This window comes from Argopecten irradians, chromosome 15, assembly GCF_041381155.1.
Source record: "Argopecten irradians isolate NY chromosome 15, Ai_NY, whole genome shotgun sequence".
Lineage (NCBI taxonomy): Eukaryota > Metazoa > Mollusca > Bivalvia > Pectinida > Pectinidae > Argopecten > Argopecten irradians.
In genome coordinates, this window is record NC_091148.1 from 21,593,269 (window position 1) to 21,611,720 (window position 18,452).

An 18,452-nucleotide genomic window follows, 5' to 3' on the forward strand; every position below is an offset into this window, starting at 1 on the left:
ATTATGTGCTTGAACGTTTTAGGAAATGCGCCGCGCAGCGGAAAATTTTTTAGAATGAAGAACAAAAATGTGCAGGATGACCCTTTTTTCTTTCAAATATGCATTTTAAGAACATTTCAGTCGGCGAAAATGGGGGGGGGGGGGGGGGGGCAAAAAGACATGTTTGCCCCCCCCCCCCCGTCCGGAACGGGGGGTGGGGGGGGCAGTTGCCCCCCTGCCCCCCCCCCCCCCCCCGCTTCCTACCCCCTGTACATGTATCTATCAAAAAGTATACATGCACATGCATATAAATTTACATGTGCAACGTACGTAACAGACTATATCGTTAGAGTTTTATTTATGCATTATCCACTTGTTGTTTCATTCGTTGTTGTATAAACAAATTAAACTTAACTTAATTTTGTAAAATGGTTAGAACTATAAATTATAGAATTCAGCAAACTAGCATATTGATCAAAAGTTGAGTCAATACGTGCATATGGACTAATTTAGCAAGCACTGTCTTGTATAACTCAAAATGATATTTCATAATATGTAAATGCAAGTTCAAGAACATTCTTGAAATTGCATTCATTCATGTTAGATCAATTTGAAATAAAAATTAAAAAAATATATATGAAGAACAAGACTCCGGTTGCTCTAAAAATAAAAACAGGATAAAAAAACCACCTCTATTCATTAGTTTGAAATATATTATTCTTCACATTTAAATGAAGCATACTGATTAAAATAGTGAACTTATTATATAGGAACTAAAACAACCTTTATAGAAAGGAAATAATATTCCCTACTCGTATTTGGACACAAATACTCTTATTACATGGCTGTGACCATTGTGATGAAGAAAATAATATTTATTGCAAAATGTATCAAAGTATACATATCTGAAACTAAAAGTTTTTTGGGTTTTTTCCCCGATTTTTTATAGGTTGATTGGTAAAGGAGATACACTAGTAATAATAATATTCATTCAAGATGTTATATTTGATATTATAATATCTTGTTGATAATTGTACCATATCGGATTTGTTTGGAGATTGCTAAGATAGGCTTTACCTGATGCCAAGTCCATTTGCATCTTATATAATTACTTGCAATAGAATTTGTTGAAATTAAAATAGAAAGAGCTCTATATCCATTCTGTGAGTAAACATGTGTCTACAAATTGTAATAAAATAAAATCATATTAATATTTATTGTGGTTATAACTTTGGAATACTCAGACAACTTCTCACAAATATCATATAAGATAACCATGTCTAGGCACTGAGTCGAGTATAGCTACGCAGATTTGCCGCCACCCACACTTATGTGCGAACTACACAATTTTAATTAGAAGATAATGAGATTAATTTCATATGTTATTGCATGTAAATCATTTTCTCCGTGTAGATTTTTTCTCTCAAATTCAATGTAATATGCTACAAATAAAAGTTTGTCTACAGAACAAATTCGATAGATCTTATACTCTTCTACATCTACATCTAATGTAGCTACTGTTGTAGCGGAAAAAATATCACCTTCTGACTGACTTTCAGTCAGAAGGTGATCATGATATCTTTTCCGCTACAACAGTAGCTACATCTAATGATAAACCGCATGTTTTGTGTGAAATCGGTTTCTTCATTAATATAGGGAGATAACAAAACTTAACTAAGTTACCTAAGTGCTTCAATATTAAAAATGAAAATTCAAACTGAAGTCGGCCTATTCATTAGAATAGTTATTGTTATCTATAATAGTTATTTTATGTAAGTGTAAGGTCGGTCATCCGTGTCCATCAAGTACATATATAGCTAGATCAATGGACAATGGTAGAGAATTTGGCTAGTGTTCGGAGGTCCCGATTCGAATCCCAGTCTGGCTGTTACATTTTCTCTTCTCCTGTTACATACATATATTGCATATTACTTTTGCAGCTCGACAATAACATTTTAGGCTTATATCATTATACAATAAAGTGAATTGAAGCGAATTGTATTTTTATGTGTGTATATAAAAGTATTTACTTTAGGAGAGAAACGTGACTGTGTAGTGTGCCAAAATGTGCTCAGTTGTATATATGGAAACTCTACGTGAACTGTATTTTTGACCTAGCTCCAGCTAAAACATGAAATTTTCTATCTTGCCAATTTGATTAAAATACAGAACCTTATACCGACTCCGTTCAATATTTTATCAAATCTAGTGATAATAAGGATCGATATTTTAACCAGATTACGTTCTTGCTAGAACATACACTTTACCACAATTATTTTTTTGTCATTTCATTATGCAATTATTTCTGAAAAAGGTATCAAAACTACAATGTAACATCTTTGATATCAACAAAAGAATCCATGCCTACATATATTTTCATTTTTAAAAAGACCACAACACATACAATAAATGGTGACTCTATTTTTAACAGTTTTAGCTGATTCTCCCCGTCGTGGCTTCGTGGTTGGTGTCTATGGTATTATTGTTGTTGTCTGCTTCCATAAATAATAGCATGTTTATCATAGAGTGGAAACTGAGGAAACACAAACAAATAAACAAACTGGTGCCTGCGCATGTTTATCGTAGTTATCACGGTAAGCACATCGTCAACGGATTTATTCATTTTAACAATAATAATAAATATTAACAGATTAGTCACAGCTTTTACATGTATATGTCCCCTTGTTCCTCGGTTTCGAAAATCACATACGACAAATATTTTTTGATACATTATATATAGATGGTCACAGTTGGCACATGTATACCTCATCTCACACCGGTACCATATGTTCATATACATGTAATTAATTACCATAATGGTTAATCTTCCTACAGTGCTTGATCTTTTTATCCGAAACAGGGGATATTTATTTGGGTCCGTCCGTCTGTCCTTCCGTTCGTCCGTCTATATATCTGTAACGCTTGGTTTGACTTCTGTGCAATAACTGCCACAAAGTTCAATAAAGACACTTTGATAGGACATTATTTAGCGGAGTTATGGTCCTTTTAATAACGAAAAATACAATTTTCGACTGTTTCCGTTCAGTAACGCTTGGTTTCTGTGCAATAACTGCTATTATACAAATCTTACGCGATTTTTTGCACTTGGTCACATGGTTAAATGTGCCAATTAAGGGCTTGGACCCTATTTGGCGGAGTTATGGCCCCTTGATTAACTAAAGCGAGGGATATACTCAATAATGCTCTCGAAATAAAAATACTATGTTTGCAATCTAATTAAAATCAGATCTTCGATTACGCTCTGATACTCTACACTCATTGCTATGTTTGCGAATTAAGGTGTCAGGATTTAAGGATTGAGAAAACCAGTTCGTGGACGAAAACCATCGGTCAAACTACAGCCTGCCAACACCTGATAAGCAAAACTTGACACAGTTTATAGCGCGTTATTGTACGAAAAGCACACGAGGATAACACACACAAACACATATATATATATAGCAAAGAGTTGTTTGTATTTATCATCTGAAAGTGTTGCTTGTATCCATCACCTGAAAGTGTTGTTTGTGTTTATTCTCTGAGAGTGTTGTATCCATCACCTGAAAGTGTTGTTTATGTTTATTCTTTGAGAGTGTTGTTTTTATTTATCTTCTGAGAGTATTGTTTGTATTTATTATCTAAAAGTGTTGTCTGTATTTCCCACTGAAAGTGTTGTTTGTATCCATCACCTGAAAGTGTTGTTTGTATCCATCACCTGAAAGTGTTGTTTGTATCCATCACCTGAAAGTGTTGTTTGTATCCATCACCTGAAAGTGTTGTTTGTATCCATCACCTGAAAGTGTTGTTTGTATCCATCACCTGAAAGTGTTGTTTATATCTATCATCGGAAAGTGTTGTTTATATCCATCACCTGAAAGTGTTGTTTGTATCTATCATCGGAAAGTGTTGTTTATATCTATCATCGGAAAGTGTTGTTTATATCCATCACCTGAAAGTGTTGTTTGTATCTATCTTCTGTGTTTATTCTCTGAAAGTGTTGTCTGTGTTTATTCTCTGATAGTGTTGTTTGTGTTTTTCCTCTGATAGTGTTGTTTGTGTTTTTTCCTCTGATAGTGTTGTTTGTGTTTTACCTCTGATAGTGTTGTTTGTGTTTTTCCTCTGAAAGTGTTGTTTGTGTTTTTCCTCTGATAGTGTTGTTTGTGTTTTACCTCTGAGAGTGTTGTTTGTGTTTTTCCTCTGATAGTGTTGTTTGTGTTTTACCTCTGATAGTGTTGTTTGTGTTTATTCTCTGATAGTGTTGTTTGTGTTTATTCTCTGATAGTGTTGTTTGTGTTTTACCTCTGATAGTGTTGTTTGTGTTTATTCTCTGATAGTGTTGTTTGTGTTTTTCCTCTGATAGTGTTGTTTGTGTTTTTCCTCTGATAGTCTGATAGTGTTGTTTGTGTTTATTCTCTGAGAGTGTTGTTTGTGTTTTTCCTCTGAGAGTGTTGTTTGTGTTTTTCCTCTGATAGTGTTGTTTGTGTTTTTCCTCTGAGAATGTATGATATATCAATTTTTTATTTTCTATGATGCAAAATGAAAATACTGTACTCCAGCTATATACGTGTACTATATCTCTTCAATCACATGAAGCGACCAACAACTTGTTTTACGCAACCAATTGTATAGCCAAAATATTACGTCTGGCAACCTGTTAAGTATTTCATGTAAGAATATATTACATATTCTCTGATTTTTTACTATCAGCACTTGCTAATTCATGGTCACGTGCAAGTCAATACATATTAAATGTCTTGAGTTCTTCAAGGAACCGTCCTACATCAATGTATATCCATCGTTTTTCTTGTAATTAATATTTGTCAAAGTAATTGCAGTTCATATCTAATATAGATATTAAAAGGGGCCTTTTCAGTTGGTATTCAAAACCAATATGACTTCCAATTGGACAAAAGCAAGTTCCATGAAGCTCACTATATAAATATTCTATATAATTTGTCTGTTCATATTGTCCAACTGTAAGACGCTCAGTGTTTTTAGTACATTACGTGACAGAATACTGTATTCAGATTGGCTACACACATGGGTACTATTTGCAATAGTGCCCGGACAAGCGGGCACTATTGAAGTGGCGGGAAATTCAACGTGAACGTCTCATGATGGGAAAATGCCCTCGCCTTCGGCTCGGGCACTATTCCATCCCTCGACAATACTATGAGGCAATAGTGCCCTCTCAACCAGGCCATAATAGATAAATATAATATTTCATAACAATTTTATAATAAACCCCAAGAGATTTTGCATTTAAAACAATACAAAAATTCATTAACGTCAAAGACGGAACAACCATCTTCCGTGATCACGACAATTGTGACGTCACAATGACATTTACGTCATAATAAGCGGACGATAGTTCATTTAAGCATTGAACGTCTTTCATTTGGCATTCATAGCCAATATGAACGCAAACTGGACAGAGGCAAATTCCATGAAACGCGCGCACTTGCGTTTCATGTTGAATTTGCCTCTGTTCAGTTGGTATTCATAGTGGCTATGAATGACAACTGAAAGACGTTCAATGCTTATATTTACATTTGATTACAATTTTATGATGAAATTCCAAGGAATTTTGCATCTATGATGAATTAATCATTCGTTATCGTCATGGATGGAACAGTCTTTTGAACAACCGCCTGCCGTGATCGCTGGCATGACAATTGTGACATCACAATGTTAATGGCGTCATAATAAGCGCTTGAAGTTCATTATCTATATGACTGCCAACTGCGTTTGGTAAGGTTACATATAGTGGGCCTGCAATGAAAATGTAAATATAGACTGATGAATGTCAACTGCGTTTGGTAAGCTTACATAGTAGGGCTGCAGTGAAAATGTTTTATAAAACAATGTTATTATTTGAGTCTACCAGGTTGGTATAACACCATATGGACCTCATCAAATGTCCATAATTATCGATACCTAAAGTTACCCCTCTTGAACCTCTTATTTAGTTTTCCCAGGATCTGAAGACCAATGAATAATCCACGAACTAACAACTTTTCCATCAATGATGTTGTGTAACCATTGAAACATAGGACCACATCCGTAAACATCCGGAAAGACTAACCGCATAGATAACGCTTTTAGACGTATACATCAAACTTGAATCAACCACAAGTTTTATAAATAAACAGAAACTGTGGTGGTTGACCGATTTTAAATCCAGTGAAATAAGATGAATAAATTAGACGCTGTTTTGTGACACAAAAAAGTGATAATTAAGCGTACTGGATCTCGTATCCAGGTATAATTTTATAGAGAATTTTTTTATTCTATGAAAAGAGTTTTCGTTACAATAATGTTTAATTTAGACAATTTAGGCCATGAGAATGTCGTGAGTTGTATTCTAATTGTGTGATTTAGGATATGACAACTCTTCCTTCAATACATTATTTTACATGGTTATCCCCGTGGTTGCATTGCATTACTTGAATATAACACGCTGAGGGAGAAGATTCTCAAATTGCTTACAGCTTATAATAAATAATCTCTCCCTAAATCACTGTACCCAACCAAGTGTTGGTAACTGTAGTTACGCTCTACAAAAATGGTGACGGTGATTTAGGTCAGATTAAACATGCCTCAGTTTATGTAATTTGCGATATTTTAAAGGTTTTTATTTGTGTGTCATGAATCATTTTGGTATAAAAACAAAATTTGAAGCGTAACGCATACGTAAATGACTATGAATAAGCGAAACAAGCCATCACAAAATTGACATTTAGTGGGTAACTGAAATTCAAATGTGCGTAACTGAGTTATGATTTTTAGGTGAATGGTTGGTAACTGACAAACATTGAGCGTAACTGACGAATTAGGCTTGGATCGACCAACTTATGATACTTATTTTTGTTTTCATTATTCATGCCCATTTAGGGCTTTTTACCTATGGGTGAAAAGACCTGCTGTTCTGTTTTTTTTTTATTATTCTTCTGCACAAAAACTTGTAAACAAAGGATCTCCGAAATGGTAAGAGACAAACCCATGTATATACATGTCACCATATTGTAGGGCATGCGTTGAAGGTGTGACAGCAGCATTTTTTATGCCGATGGAACATTCAATATGGCCGCTATGACCTAACTTTCGGTTTTAAATCAATGTCAATATATCGTTGACGGCTTTACGCTATGTTTTGGATATGCTATGTAAAATTTAAAAAAATGGAGTAAATAACTAACGTAACACTTTTCTGTAAAATGTCAACTTCCGGTTGGAATAAGGGTCAAAATTTAAAAGTGCAATTTTGTCGAAAAAATCCTTCAAAAATCTTCATCTCAAGTTCTAGAAGACCCAGAGACCTAATATTAAGTCTGTAGCATGCTGATATAAATGCCTACCAAGTTTGATACTATGATTGACCTTGACCTTCATTCAAGGTCACATGGGCCAAAAATCCTAAAATTTTCAAACGACTTCTTCTGAAGATCTGGAAGGCATAGAGTCCTGAAATTGGACCTGTAACACGTTGCGATAAAGTGCTACCAAGTTTGTTAATATGAATGTCATTGAAAGAAAATCCTTGTTGGTGAAAAGCCCGTCAAAATGTCCAGTGACAAGCTATAGTTTTCTTTGTTTTCATACACTACATCCGTATTTCTGATTGGTCTATTCTTTTCATACCTCTAGAAAAGTTGAAAGTTTTGGACTTTAGTTAGTGTTTTTAACGTGTCAAATGGCGAAAATGTTTTAAATTATTTATATGAAAACATGTATCAAATAATTGTAAATAAGTTGTAAACTACTGATGTTATGTCCACTATCCCTTTTATTTATATATATCTACATTTTTCTTCTCTCTTATCTGCTCCGCTTAAATAAAAATAATTATGGTATAATTTAAAACAAAAAGCCATTATATGATATATACAGTATTATATGTGTTGAAAATTTTAATGGGGAGCGCGTTTCTAAGTTTAACTTTTGTCCCGGCCTGAAACCCTGATGTTATTGTGACGTCACAATAGATACAATGACGATAGGTATTTAATTTAAACAAAACTTAATACATTGGGAAATCAATGGAATTGTACGTCTAAACGTATTTTGTTTTATATTGTAGTCTCAAATATTAATTATAATCAAAATGTTTTTCATACCCCGATGAAGTTGAAAATAGTGACATTAATATTATTGCGCAATTATCCTGATGTCATTGAAGAAGGAAAATCCCTTTATGCTTTAGAAATTATGACGTCACATCTAAGGGGAGATTCCCTCAATCAAATTTTGACACAGGTTACTGGACTCGCAATATAGCATCTGGACTGACTCAGTCCAGTTTCCTCGCGTGCTTTTCGCGCTGGTTTCGGGGTTGATATTGCATTTGATGAATACACCTGAGTATGATTTTTATCGTTTTTTTTTTATCTAGACCTCTAAAACGTCTGAAAGTGGTTTTAGGGCACTCTAGTGGGTCCCTGATTATATAATCGGTAACTAATTCTCAGATCCCCGTGTTCAAGTGAGTGTTAAAAGATATATCACTCTATTTAGACAAATTAGAATCATCCATCAAAATCATATAATTTGTGAGTTTGAAGCCATTGTTCTGCAGTTACAATATACAAATGTACAATGTAGCAGAGCTCCAGAGAGCCGTAAAGGGAAGTAACTCCCTATCACATTCAACATTATTTCATTTTTATACAAAAAAAATATGATAGAAAAACTACATCAACTGTTGAACACGATATATTTATTTTTTCAAATATAAATTAAACATCATTAAATAAGTATATATATGTTTCTGTCAGAAAGGAATGATTTGTAACAGTAAACAATCATTTTCTATTCTCTTTACTTTTTCCTTAGGAGTTTCCTTTATACAATGTAGTAGTATATGCGTACCTGTACTAGGAATAGACATACAGACAGTTCTGATATTTTATACAGGTGAATGAACTCTCCCATCTCCATTTAATGTTTGTTTCACTATACATGTATGTCTATTATTTGTGAAGGAGAAAGCCGGAATTCAAGGGAAATAACTCTAATCTAACCAACCTTGTATATTTTAAACTTGTGCCCCATTGGCTGGTTGGGGGAGGGGGTAAGTCATATTTAGGAAGTGACAGAGGAGGATAGCCAATGGAACACATACAATGTATGTAATGCAAACTAAATGTATGTAATGCAAACTAAATTATTTTGCAGGAACTTTATTTTTTCATATAGACCACCTGGTTAAAAGGAACACTTTCTTATGGTACAGAATGGCCAACTTCAACACAACTGTGCATGTCTATAAAGACAACATGGCAAAAAAGGACTATGTTTTTGTTGTCTCCTGATAATGAGTGGTCTGTATAGACAGGTTTGACTTTTTGTTGTCTCCTGATCATGAGTGTTCAGTATAGACAGGTTTGACTTTTTGTTGTCTCCTGTCATGAGTGGTCTGTATAGACAGGTTTGACTTTTTGTTGTCTCCTGTCATGAGTGTTCAGTATAGACAGGTTTGACTATTGCACTTTAATCATAGAATTTTAATCTGACCAGTTTTCACTGAGCTGCCAGGTTTGATGAGTTCGTTAACTTGTCTTCCAGTTCATTATAATGATGATGTAATGTTTTCACTTGTTCCTCAAAATCTGTATCCACAATTTCACATTTTTTCAGCTGACTGGCATAATATGCTTCCCAATCTCTGTTTCGTCGTTGTCGACCCTCCTCTAAAATTGCACTCTGGAAAACAGAACATATGTACCAGTACTGTGTTGGACATGGGTCCATTTTTATCAGCATTCAAAAACATTCTAAAGCTTAAAACTTGTTTTTCTTTACTTTTCTGCAACACATATAGTACTGTATGGAAAAAGTTAAGAGTTAACCTTGAAGTTTAACTATAATGATAATTGAAATGCAATGTATTGATCAAGCTGGGCCCATGCAGGGTTCTATATTGAATGCTGTCTATCCCTTCACAACATAACTGGGCCCATGTAGGGTTCTATATGGTACTATACAGGACCAGATAAAGACTGAATACTGTCTATCCCTTCACAACATTACTGGGCCCATGCAGGGTTCTATATGGTACTATACAGGACCAGATAAAGACTGAATGCTGTCTATCCCTTCACAACATTACTGGGCCCATGCAGGGTTCTATATGGTACTATACAGGACCAGATAAAGACTGAATGCTGTCTATCCCTTCACAACATTACTGGGCCCATGCAGGGTTCTATATGGTACTATACAGGACCAGATAAAGACTGAATGCAGTCTATCCCTTCATAACATTACTGGGCCCATGCAGGGTTCTATATGGTACTATACAGGACCAGATAAAGACTGAATGCTGTCTATCCCTTCACAACATTACTGGGCCCATGCAGGGTTCTATATGGTACTATACAGGACCAGATAAAGACTGAATGCTGTCTATCCCTTCACAACATTACTGGGCCCATGCAGGGTTCTATATGGTACTATACAGGACCAGATAAAGACTGAATGCTGTCTATCCCTCCACAACATTACTGGGCCCATGCAGGGTTCTATAGGGTGCTATACAGGACCAGATAAAGACTGAATGCAGTCTATCCCTTCACAACATTACTGGGCCCATGTAGGGTTCTATATGGTACTATACAGGACCAGATAAAGACTGAATACTGTCTATCCCTTCACAACATAACTGGGCCCATGCAGGGTTCTATATGGTACTATACAGGACCAGATAAAGACTGAATGCTGTCTATCCCTTCACAACATAATTGGGCCCATGCAGGGTTCTATATGGTACTATACAGGACCAGATAAAGACTGAATGCTGTCTATCCCTTCACAACATTACTGGGCCCATGCAGGGTTCTATATGGTACTATACAGGACCAGATAAAGACTGAAAGCAGTCTATCCATTCACAACATTACTGGGCCCATGCAGAGTTCTATATGGTACTATACAGGACCAGATAAAGACTGAATGCTGTCTATCCATTCACAACATTACTGGGCCCATGCAGAGTTCTATATGGTACTATACAGGACCAGATAAAGACTGAATGCTGTCTATCCCTTCACAACATTACTGGGCCCATGCAGGGTTCTATATGGTACTATACAGGACCAGATAAAGACTGAATGCTGTCTATCCCTTCACAACATTACTGGGCCCATACAGGGTTCTATATGGTACTATACAGGACCAGATAAAGACTGAATGCAGTCTATCCATTCACAACATTACTGGGCCCATGCAGGGTTCTATATGGTACTATACAGGACCAGATAAAGACTAAATGCAGTCTATCCATTCACAACATTACTGGGCCCATGCAGAGTTCTATATGGTACTATACAGGACCAGATAAAGACTGAATGCTGCCTATCCATTCACAACATTACTGGGCCCATGCAGAGTTCTATATGGTACTATACAGGACCAGATAAAGACTGAATGCAGTCTATCCCTTCACAACATTACTGGGCCCATGCAGGGTTCTATAGTTGTGTTATACAGGACCAGATAAAGACTGAATGCTGTCTATCCATTCACAACATTACTGGGCCCATGCAGAGTTCTATATGGTACTATACAGGACCAGATAAAGACTGAATGCTGTCTATCCATTCACAACATTACTGGGCCCATGCAGAGTTCTATATGGTACTATACAGGACCAGATAAAGACTGAATGCTGTCTATCCCTTCACAACATTACTGGGCCCATGCAGGGTTCTATATGGTACTATACAGGACCAGATAAAGACTGAATGCTGTCTATCCCTTCACAACATTACTGGGCCCATGCAGGGTTCTATATGGTACTATACAGGACCAGATAAAGACTGAATGCTGTCTATCCCTTCACAACATTACTGGGCCCATGCAGGGTTCTATATGGTACTATACAGGACCAGATAAAGACTGAATGCTGTATATCCCTTCACAACATTATTACTGCACAAAGTTAACCTCAAATCAATTGGCTTAAATTATATTATTACTTAATTAAATTAAAGAATCTATGCTGTATTCATTCTTTCAAAATGCATAGTAATAAATGAATGACTGCAACACTATGTAATTTTTTTTTTTTTTAAAGATGCTTCACCACTAACAAATGGCATTTTTTTCGCAATAAAAAACATGAGCAGATGAATTTTTCTTAAGTTTTCAAAAGTAACTTACTTTACATCATTACCGCCGTTGAAAAGTTTAAACTTCTGATTTTACTTCACAACAAAAAATATTTAAAATAATTAGTTGCATCCCGAAAAAATTCTGTGGCACTATGCATAAGGAATGAAGTATTGATTGTGCATGCACCAAAAGCAAAATAAATTGTTTCATATTATTTTTTGTGTTAATTAGAAATATATATACATGATTAAACACCAATTATTGTTCAAATGTGAAGTAACGTTTATGTTCTGTTGGCGGTAGAGCATCTTTAAACAGGGCTTTGGAAATAAAATAGTTTCCAATGACAAACTCAATTTTGATAATATAACATACTTTCCGTGTATATAACAAAATATACCGACAGAAATGTTTACCTCAACATTATTTCCTTTTTCTTCTATTTTGTAGCAAACCTCTGTGGCAACTTTCACTGCAAAAAATCATAGAGAAATATTTAAATTCTACACAATTAATGGTCACATATTTATTATCACTGTTTATGGAATCAGTCACCTGTGCCTCCTATCACAAACAGTTTGGGGATTCTGCACAATTTCTATCTCTCAACAGAGAGGGTTGATTTGGGTTACTATTCAGTCTTTGTATATTACAGTTACCTCCCTTGTGGATAGGTATCCATTAATTTTGTTGCGCAATTCAAGTTGTTTTCTACGAAAAACATGACGTTACACTAGCAAATGCATGACATTACAATCAATACCTACCCATGTTGCCTGATAACTCTGTAATATGGAAATACAGAATTGCAGAAAGTGATTTAAGTGAGAAAGAATTCCATTTACACTAAGAACAGACAAGGCCAACTAGGGTGCTAAAGAATGTCATTTACACTGGAAATGAAAAAATATTAGCGATACAGTAAAACATGGTTATAACGAACCTCTGGGGACCAAATAAATCACTTTGATATAAGCATAGGTCGTTATATACATAATACTATGTACAAACATCTTATAGGAACATTGACTGGGAATGGAAAATAAGCGTGTTCGTTATAAATGTATTTTATTGTATTAATGACTGCTTCTTAAATATATAATAATTACTTACATTTGGCCGACACATTAGCCAAGTACACCTTCATAGCATCCAAACTTTCAGGAAGCAAGGTTTCGTTCATTGCTTTTAGCTCTATTGATGCTTTTTCCAGACGTTCTTTCTCTCGATCTCCTCTCTTCTCCTGCAAAAATACAAGGGTAGTCATTTGATCTATTGTTGTTTGTACTTGTACCTTTATTGCCTTTATCATTAAAGTCTTTGATCAAATATATGCCCGAGGTATGAAAAAAGGGAAATCAGATGCTTTTTGAGAATTAATATTTAGTTACTCATTAAAATATTCAATTCATTCTACGATAACATTAAAATTTGTATATATATCGGAAAACCCCCAGTTCTAATGGAAATTAGATCAGTCGGTTTTACTGTGATATGTCAGAAAATCCCATGGTGGTGAAATGTGTGTGAAATGTTCAAACTCACTCGCTGTCCGCCATTACACATTGTGGTCGAATATCTTGTATGCCGAACCCAGTCCCTTGCTCGTAGAGTAATGCTACTTTTGTCTAGAACTGCTCAAATCGCTCTGACAGAAGTGTGTTTACCTTATTAGGTGAATTGTTTTGCCTAAAAAATCATTATATCATCTCCACAGTGGTTATGTAGTTCATTTGTTTCACGTGCGTGACTTTGGCTCGGATATTGGTACAGCGTACATATTGTACCTGCTTAATCGTATTGATCAACGATTTGTAATGACAACGGTATTAATTAAAATACTAAACAATGACGTGGAATTTGTCAATATCTTATGTTATATGTTTCATAAGAAATGTAGAACAATACATTTATTCCATATTTTGCTTCTTGGTTATGTAAAAGATTTAGCCTGAGTGAATTGTCCCTTTAAAATATTCAATTAAATGACATAAATCAGTTGATTTCAGAACATAAGACAACTTTAACTGATAAATAATACATTTGAGTTTGAGTATTAATTTGTATAATCTACAATGCATTCTAGCTGTAACCAATACATGTAGGTGGAGCTTACCTCAAACTCTTTCACAAAGTAATTGATATGCCCTTGTAAAACTGGACGGTGGTCTAACAGTCGAGCATGAAGCTCAGAAACATCTACAAAAAAAGCCAGATGATATTAATTAAAATCCATCTGTAATGCTTTGGCCTTCAGAAATCAAACTCCAAAGTCTAGAAACAAGCTTACGATAATAAAAAAAAGACTCAAGTCAATCTTTGTAGACCTATATACAATATGCCCTTAGACCAAATCTCTTTAAAATTCAGATCCTATAATAGTCTCATTTCTTTTCATAAAGGATCTGACAACATCCCACTAGGGGTCATGTTCCGATGACTCTTCAGACTAGGCAATCAAATGACTTACCAGTGTACTGTTATTTTATACTTTTGATATACAAATGTACATCAAACGACTAATCAACTATACCAGTAGGACTATTTGATGTTGCGCACAGAGCCAGGGAGTGAAAGTATTGAACCTCATACCAAATTCCTTAGTGCAGAACAGACTCTCGTTAACACTCAATTCTTTTCTCATATTATCCAGGGCGGGTCTAGTTAGTTTAATCCTATTAACAGCCAGGGTCATGTACATGTAAGGACATGTCAGGTTTGTTGGTGGAGGAAAGTCGAAGTACCAGGAGAAAAACCACCGACCAGCAGTCAGTGCCTGGCAACTGCCTGCCCAACTTGGGATTTGAACTTTATATTATTTCTACATTTAATAATATATAGGAATTTACTTAGTTTGTCTTGCTTTTGGTATATGGACAAATATTTTAAGTATGAAAAGTTAGAAAACGTTATTGATAATTTCAAGATGCATTAGGTGCCAATGTGTACTTGACTTTACAAATGACATTGTTTTCTGCCTTGTTCGTCTGATCCTGTTTTTTATAGAGAACAAATACCGTTTGTCGATCAGCATGCAGTACAGCATCTTCAAAGGGACAATTCAGTCTAAGAGTACACAATAATTTGCACATATTTCAGAAACAAACCAGTTCTAATAGAAATTAGATTAGTTGGTTTTACTGTGATATGCCAGAAAAGCCCACTATAGTGAAATGTATGTGAAATGTTCAAACTCGCTTACAGTCCACCATTACACATAGTGGTCGGATATGCCTTGTCTGCCGAACCGTGGCATTCTTGGCGACTATACATATGTCATGTATATACTGGTATCTACATATACATGTAGTGTATGTATGCTAACATTTGACAAATTATTAAGAGCGCAGCTCTCTGCGCGGCCGAAGGCCGCGTAGAGCGAAGCTCTTCTAACCATAACACGTGTGTGAGCATATAGATCCCAATACACTCCAGTACCCCTTGGACTTTGAAATTGTGTCCCGCGGGAAAAGTCTCGCGCCTCCATGTAGGCAGCCATGTTTTAATTCTCGTTATCAGCACGACGAGATTTGAAATTTCTGTACTAGAATAAATGTGTTATCAGTATACGCTTTAAAATTACTGTAAGTAGTTTTAATTTACACATATACAAGAACAACGCAATAAACGTAGTTGTCCAATATATACAGTGTATGTTCTCAGTGACGTCACAAGATGACGGCACAGATTCGCGCGTATTTTGATAGCATGGCATGTTGCCAAGTTTTCTCTGCATCTGATAAAAACAAGATTGAAGTATATTGAACTATTCCATTTGGATTGTTTTGAATTCTTTCTAACTATCGATAGTATTTGCATGTCAGTGAAAATATTTTTGTTAATCTCGTAGAAAAATATAGACAATATAGAGTTATGATGTTATAATCTTTTATACATGTATGTAGCTGCGCTCTTCTGAGGCTTTGCCTTAAATTCATATTACTTTTTATACATGTATGTACATCTAAATGATAAACAGAAACATAAGATCAACAGCTATGCTTACAAATAGGTTTGGACTTAAGTTGTATTATATCTATGCTATATTTTTTAACAGAATGTCAAGCTCTTGTGATCACATCTCTCAGCACTCCATTTCTCCTTTCCCTAGGTACATAACCACACATATCCTGTATACTGGTATATATAAGGTCATGATAATCGACGGAGATAATCCAATAATAATGATATTGAGAAACTTGTAAGACACGACGTAATGATCAAAAGTGTATCCTCGTTCTATACCTTTAACATTGTTGAAGTACGACTGAAATTCGGAAGTACATACTGTATTACATTTTACATTGCAACATGTTGTCCTGATGTGAAAATCTGTACTCGTCTGGATGATTTTTTAATACTTGACAAGAAATCAATACACCCTACTGTTTATTTACACATCTTACCCTTTACGATCTGTTCGTTCAGCATTGCGTATATCCACGATTAGGCCTGTGCGTTTTGTTCAAAACGAAAGTTGATCATTGTCACTCCCCCCACATTCTGGATCATTTGTGCGCTTTACTTCCGCGAAGGCCACACTAAAGTTAGAATCAAAGTACTGAAAGTACTAAATGGCTCGGTCTCGATGATTGGAGGAATATATTTCTAAAGTCAACACTTTTTGTTTTTGGACAATAAGAAATAAATTTTGCTAGTGTTCCTTCCAGTTTGGACTTTTGAGGATTTCTTGGACACCAATGTGTTAAATAAGAAAACACATACTAAACTCTTGGGAGCCCATTCTAATATTTCCTATGATGTTATATGCCAAATGATTTTATAGCATCTTTAACCTTTTCCTTGTTAATTTGATGTCAATTAAAATATCCATTCTGAATTGCTATTCTCATCAAGTTTCTGGGAACACAGTATCAGTTAACATGTATTGTTTTGCAGCAGAGACAGACAAGAGGCATATTTTTCTATGCCAAAATGTCTTAAATGTAGAATATGTCAGTCCTCTAGAAGACTTATCAATACAGTCATACCATTTCTGAATAAATTGGTCAATTGGTCTACTTTTAACAAGTTTTTGTAATTATTCTTTTGTAAAACAGCAAGTTGATTGATATAATATCCAAACATGATTTAAACTAGCTCTGGATAAAATATCTTAAACATCTTACAGACATTTAAAAAACGTCTGGTCCATTTTCATGTAAAATATACATTAATTTATAAATATTACTTGATAATTTATTTGATGTTATGTAGTTATGCCAAAAAGTAATCATTCTACATTTTATTTCAATATCAATTGGTTATCTTGTTAGCTCGCCATAGACCATGAATTGTTTTATACACTTTCCTAACTTGAGGAAATTACAAATGAATTTTTCTACAATATTTGTATTTTCAAATCCCAATACTTCTGATGAGTATAATAAAACTGGCATTACAAGTGACTAAAATATTTTCAGTTAAAAATAAACAGGAAGAGATACATTCCTTAGTTTCTTAAAGATAGCAAACACGGATTTAATTGTTTGTTCTGCAGTTTTTTCCTTTTCTTTAAAAAACGCTACCATTAATGTTAAAAATATTACCTAGATATGTATACCCTTCTTATCAAAATAATTATATATCCCATAACGTAAACTGGTGTTGTTGGACCAATTTACGTTTTGAGAATATTACAACTTTTATCTTTCTGATATTGGGTTATAATTTCCATGTAATGCAATGTTGTTCAAATCTGTGTAACATTTGTTGTAGAACAGTGTCATCGGCATATAAAATGATAAAAGTTTGGGATACATTTCAATATTATCTGTAAATAATTTGTCAATAGTTGTCAGACAATTAACATTCTTTTTCCGCCAGATAAGATTCCAAGTCATCAAGGTATATTGAAAATAGGAAAGGAGATATAAATAAGGTACCATACTGTGCATGTATATGTTCAAGGTAAATAAACAATATGTAAGCTGATCTTGCAGAATTGCAGAAAAGGTAAAATCACCACTTTCAGAGTGATCAGAGAAGATTGATCGTCAAGGAGGGAAAACCACCTGTGTTATGCGAATTAACATTTAATTTATTTTGAATAAATTGTGCCGAAGATGATGATTAGTGTATTATTAACGATAATCTAAATATGTTTTCTAAAAATATTAACAAATAATGTCATATAGTGTTATAAATTTAATGTTTTATTTATTCTTTTTATTTCAAGCATGTACATGTCATAGAAAATAAACAAATACCAAGTATATGCTTAAATCATATTAAAGTAAAATTCACAAATCACAACACTTATGTGTATTGTATATATGGAATGAAGATGTCATGATGATGGTAATTATTTGGATCAAAAATGTTTAAAACAACATTAAATGTATTATACAAATGTATATATG

General features: G+C 34.6%; 1 protein-coding gene across 3 annotated transcripts; it reads right to left on the minus strand.

Annotated features, from left to right (window-relative positions):
• Positions 1–9,183: 9,183 nt before the first annotated feature.
• LOC138308873 (biogenesis of lysosome-related organelles complex 1 subunit 5-like) lies at positions 9,184–16,629 on the minus strand. 3 transcript variants are annotated; one of them, XR_011206158.1, is made up of 6 exons: positions 16,497–16,629; positions 14,207–14,289; positions 13,204–13,333; positions 12,507–12,562; positions 9,407–9,681; positions 9,184–9,313 (listed from the first exon to the last, which is right to left on the minus strand). XR_011206158.1 is itself a non-coding variant. In XM_069249909.1 (5 exons), exons 1-5 carry the CDS (start codon positions 16,519–16,521, stop codon positions 9,499–9,501), a joined length of 477 nt encoding a protein of 158 aa, XP_069106010.1. In that variant the 5' UTR covers positions 16,522–16,629; the 3' UTR covers positions 9,184–9,498. The 3 variants fall into 3 exon arrangements, 1 of the variants encoding a protein (XP_069106010.1); XR_011206157.1 differs by having other exon boundaries at positions 9,184–9,360; XM_069249909.1 differs by having other exon boundaries at positions 9,184–9,681.
• Between the last annotated feature and the right edge of the window lie 1,823 nt (positions 16,630–18,452).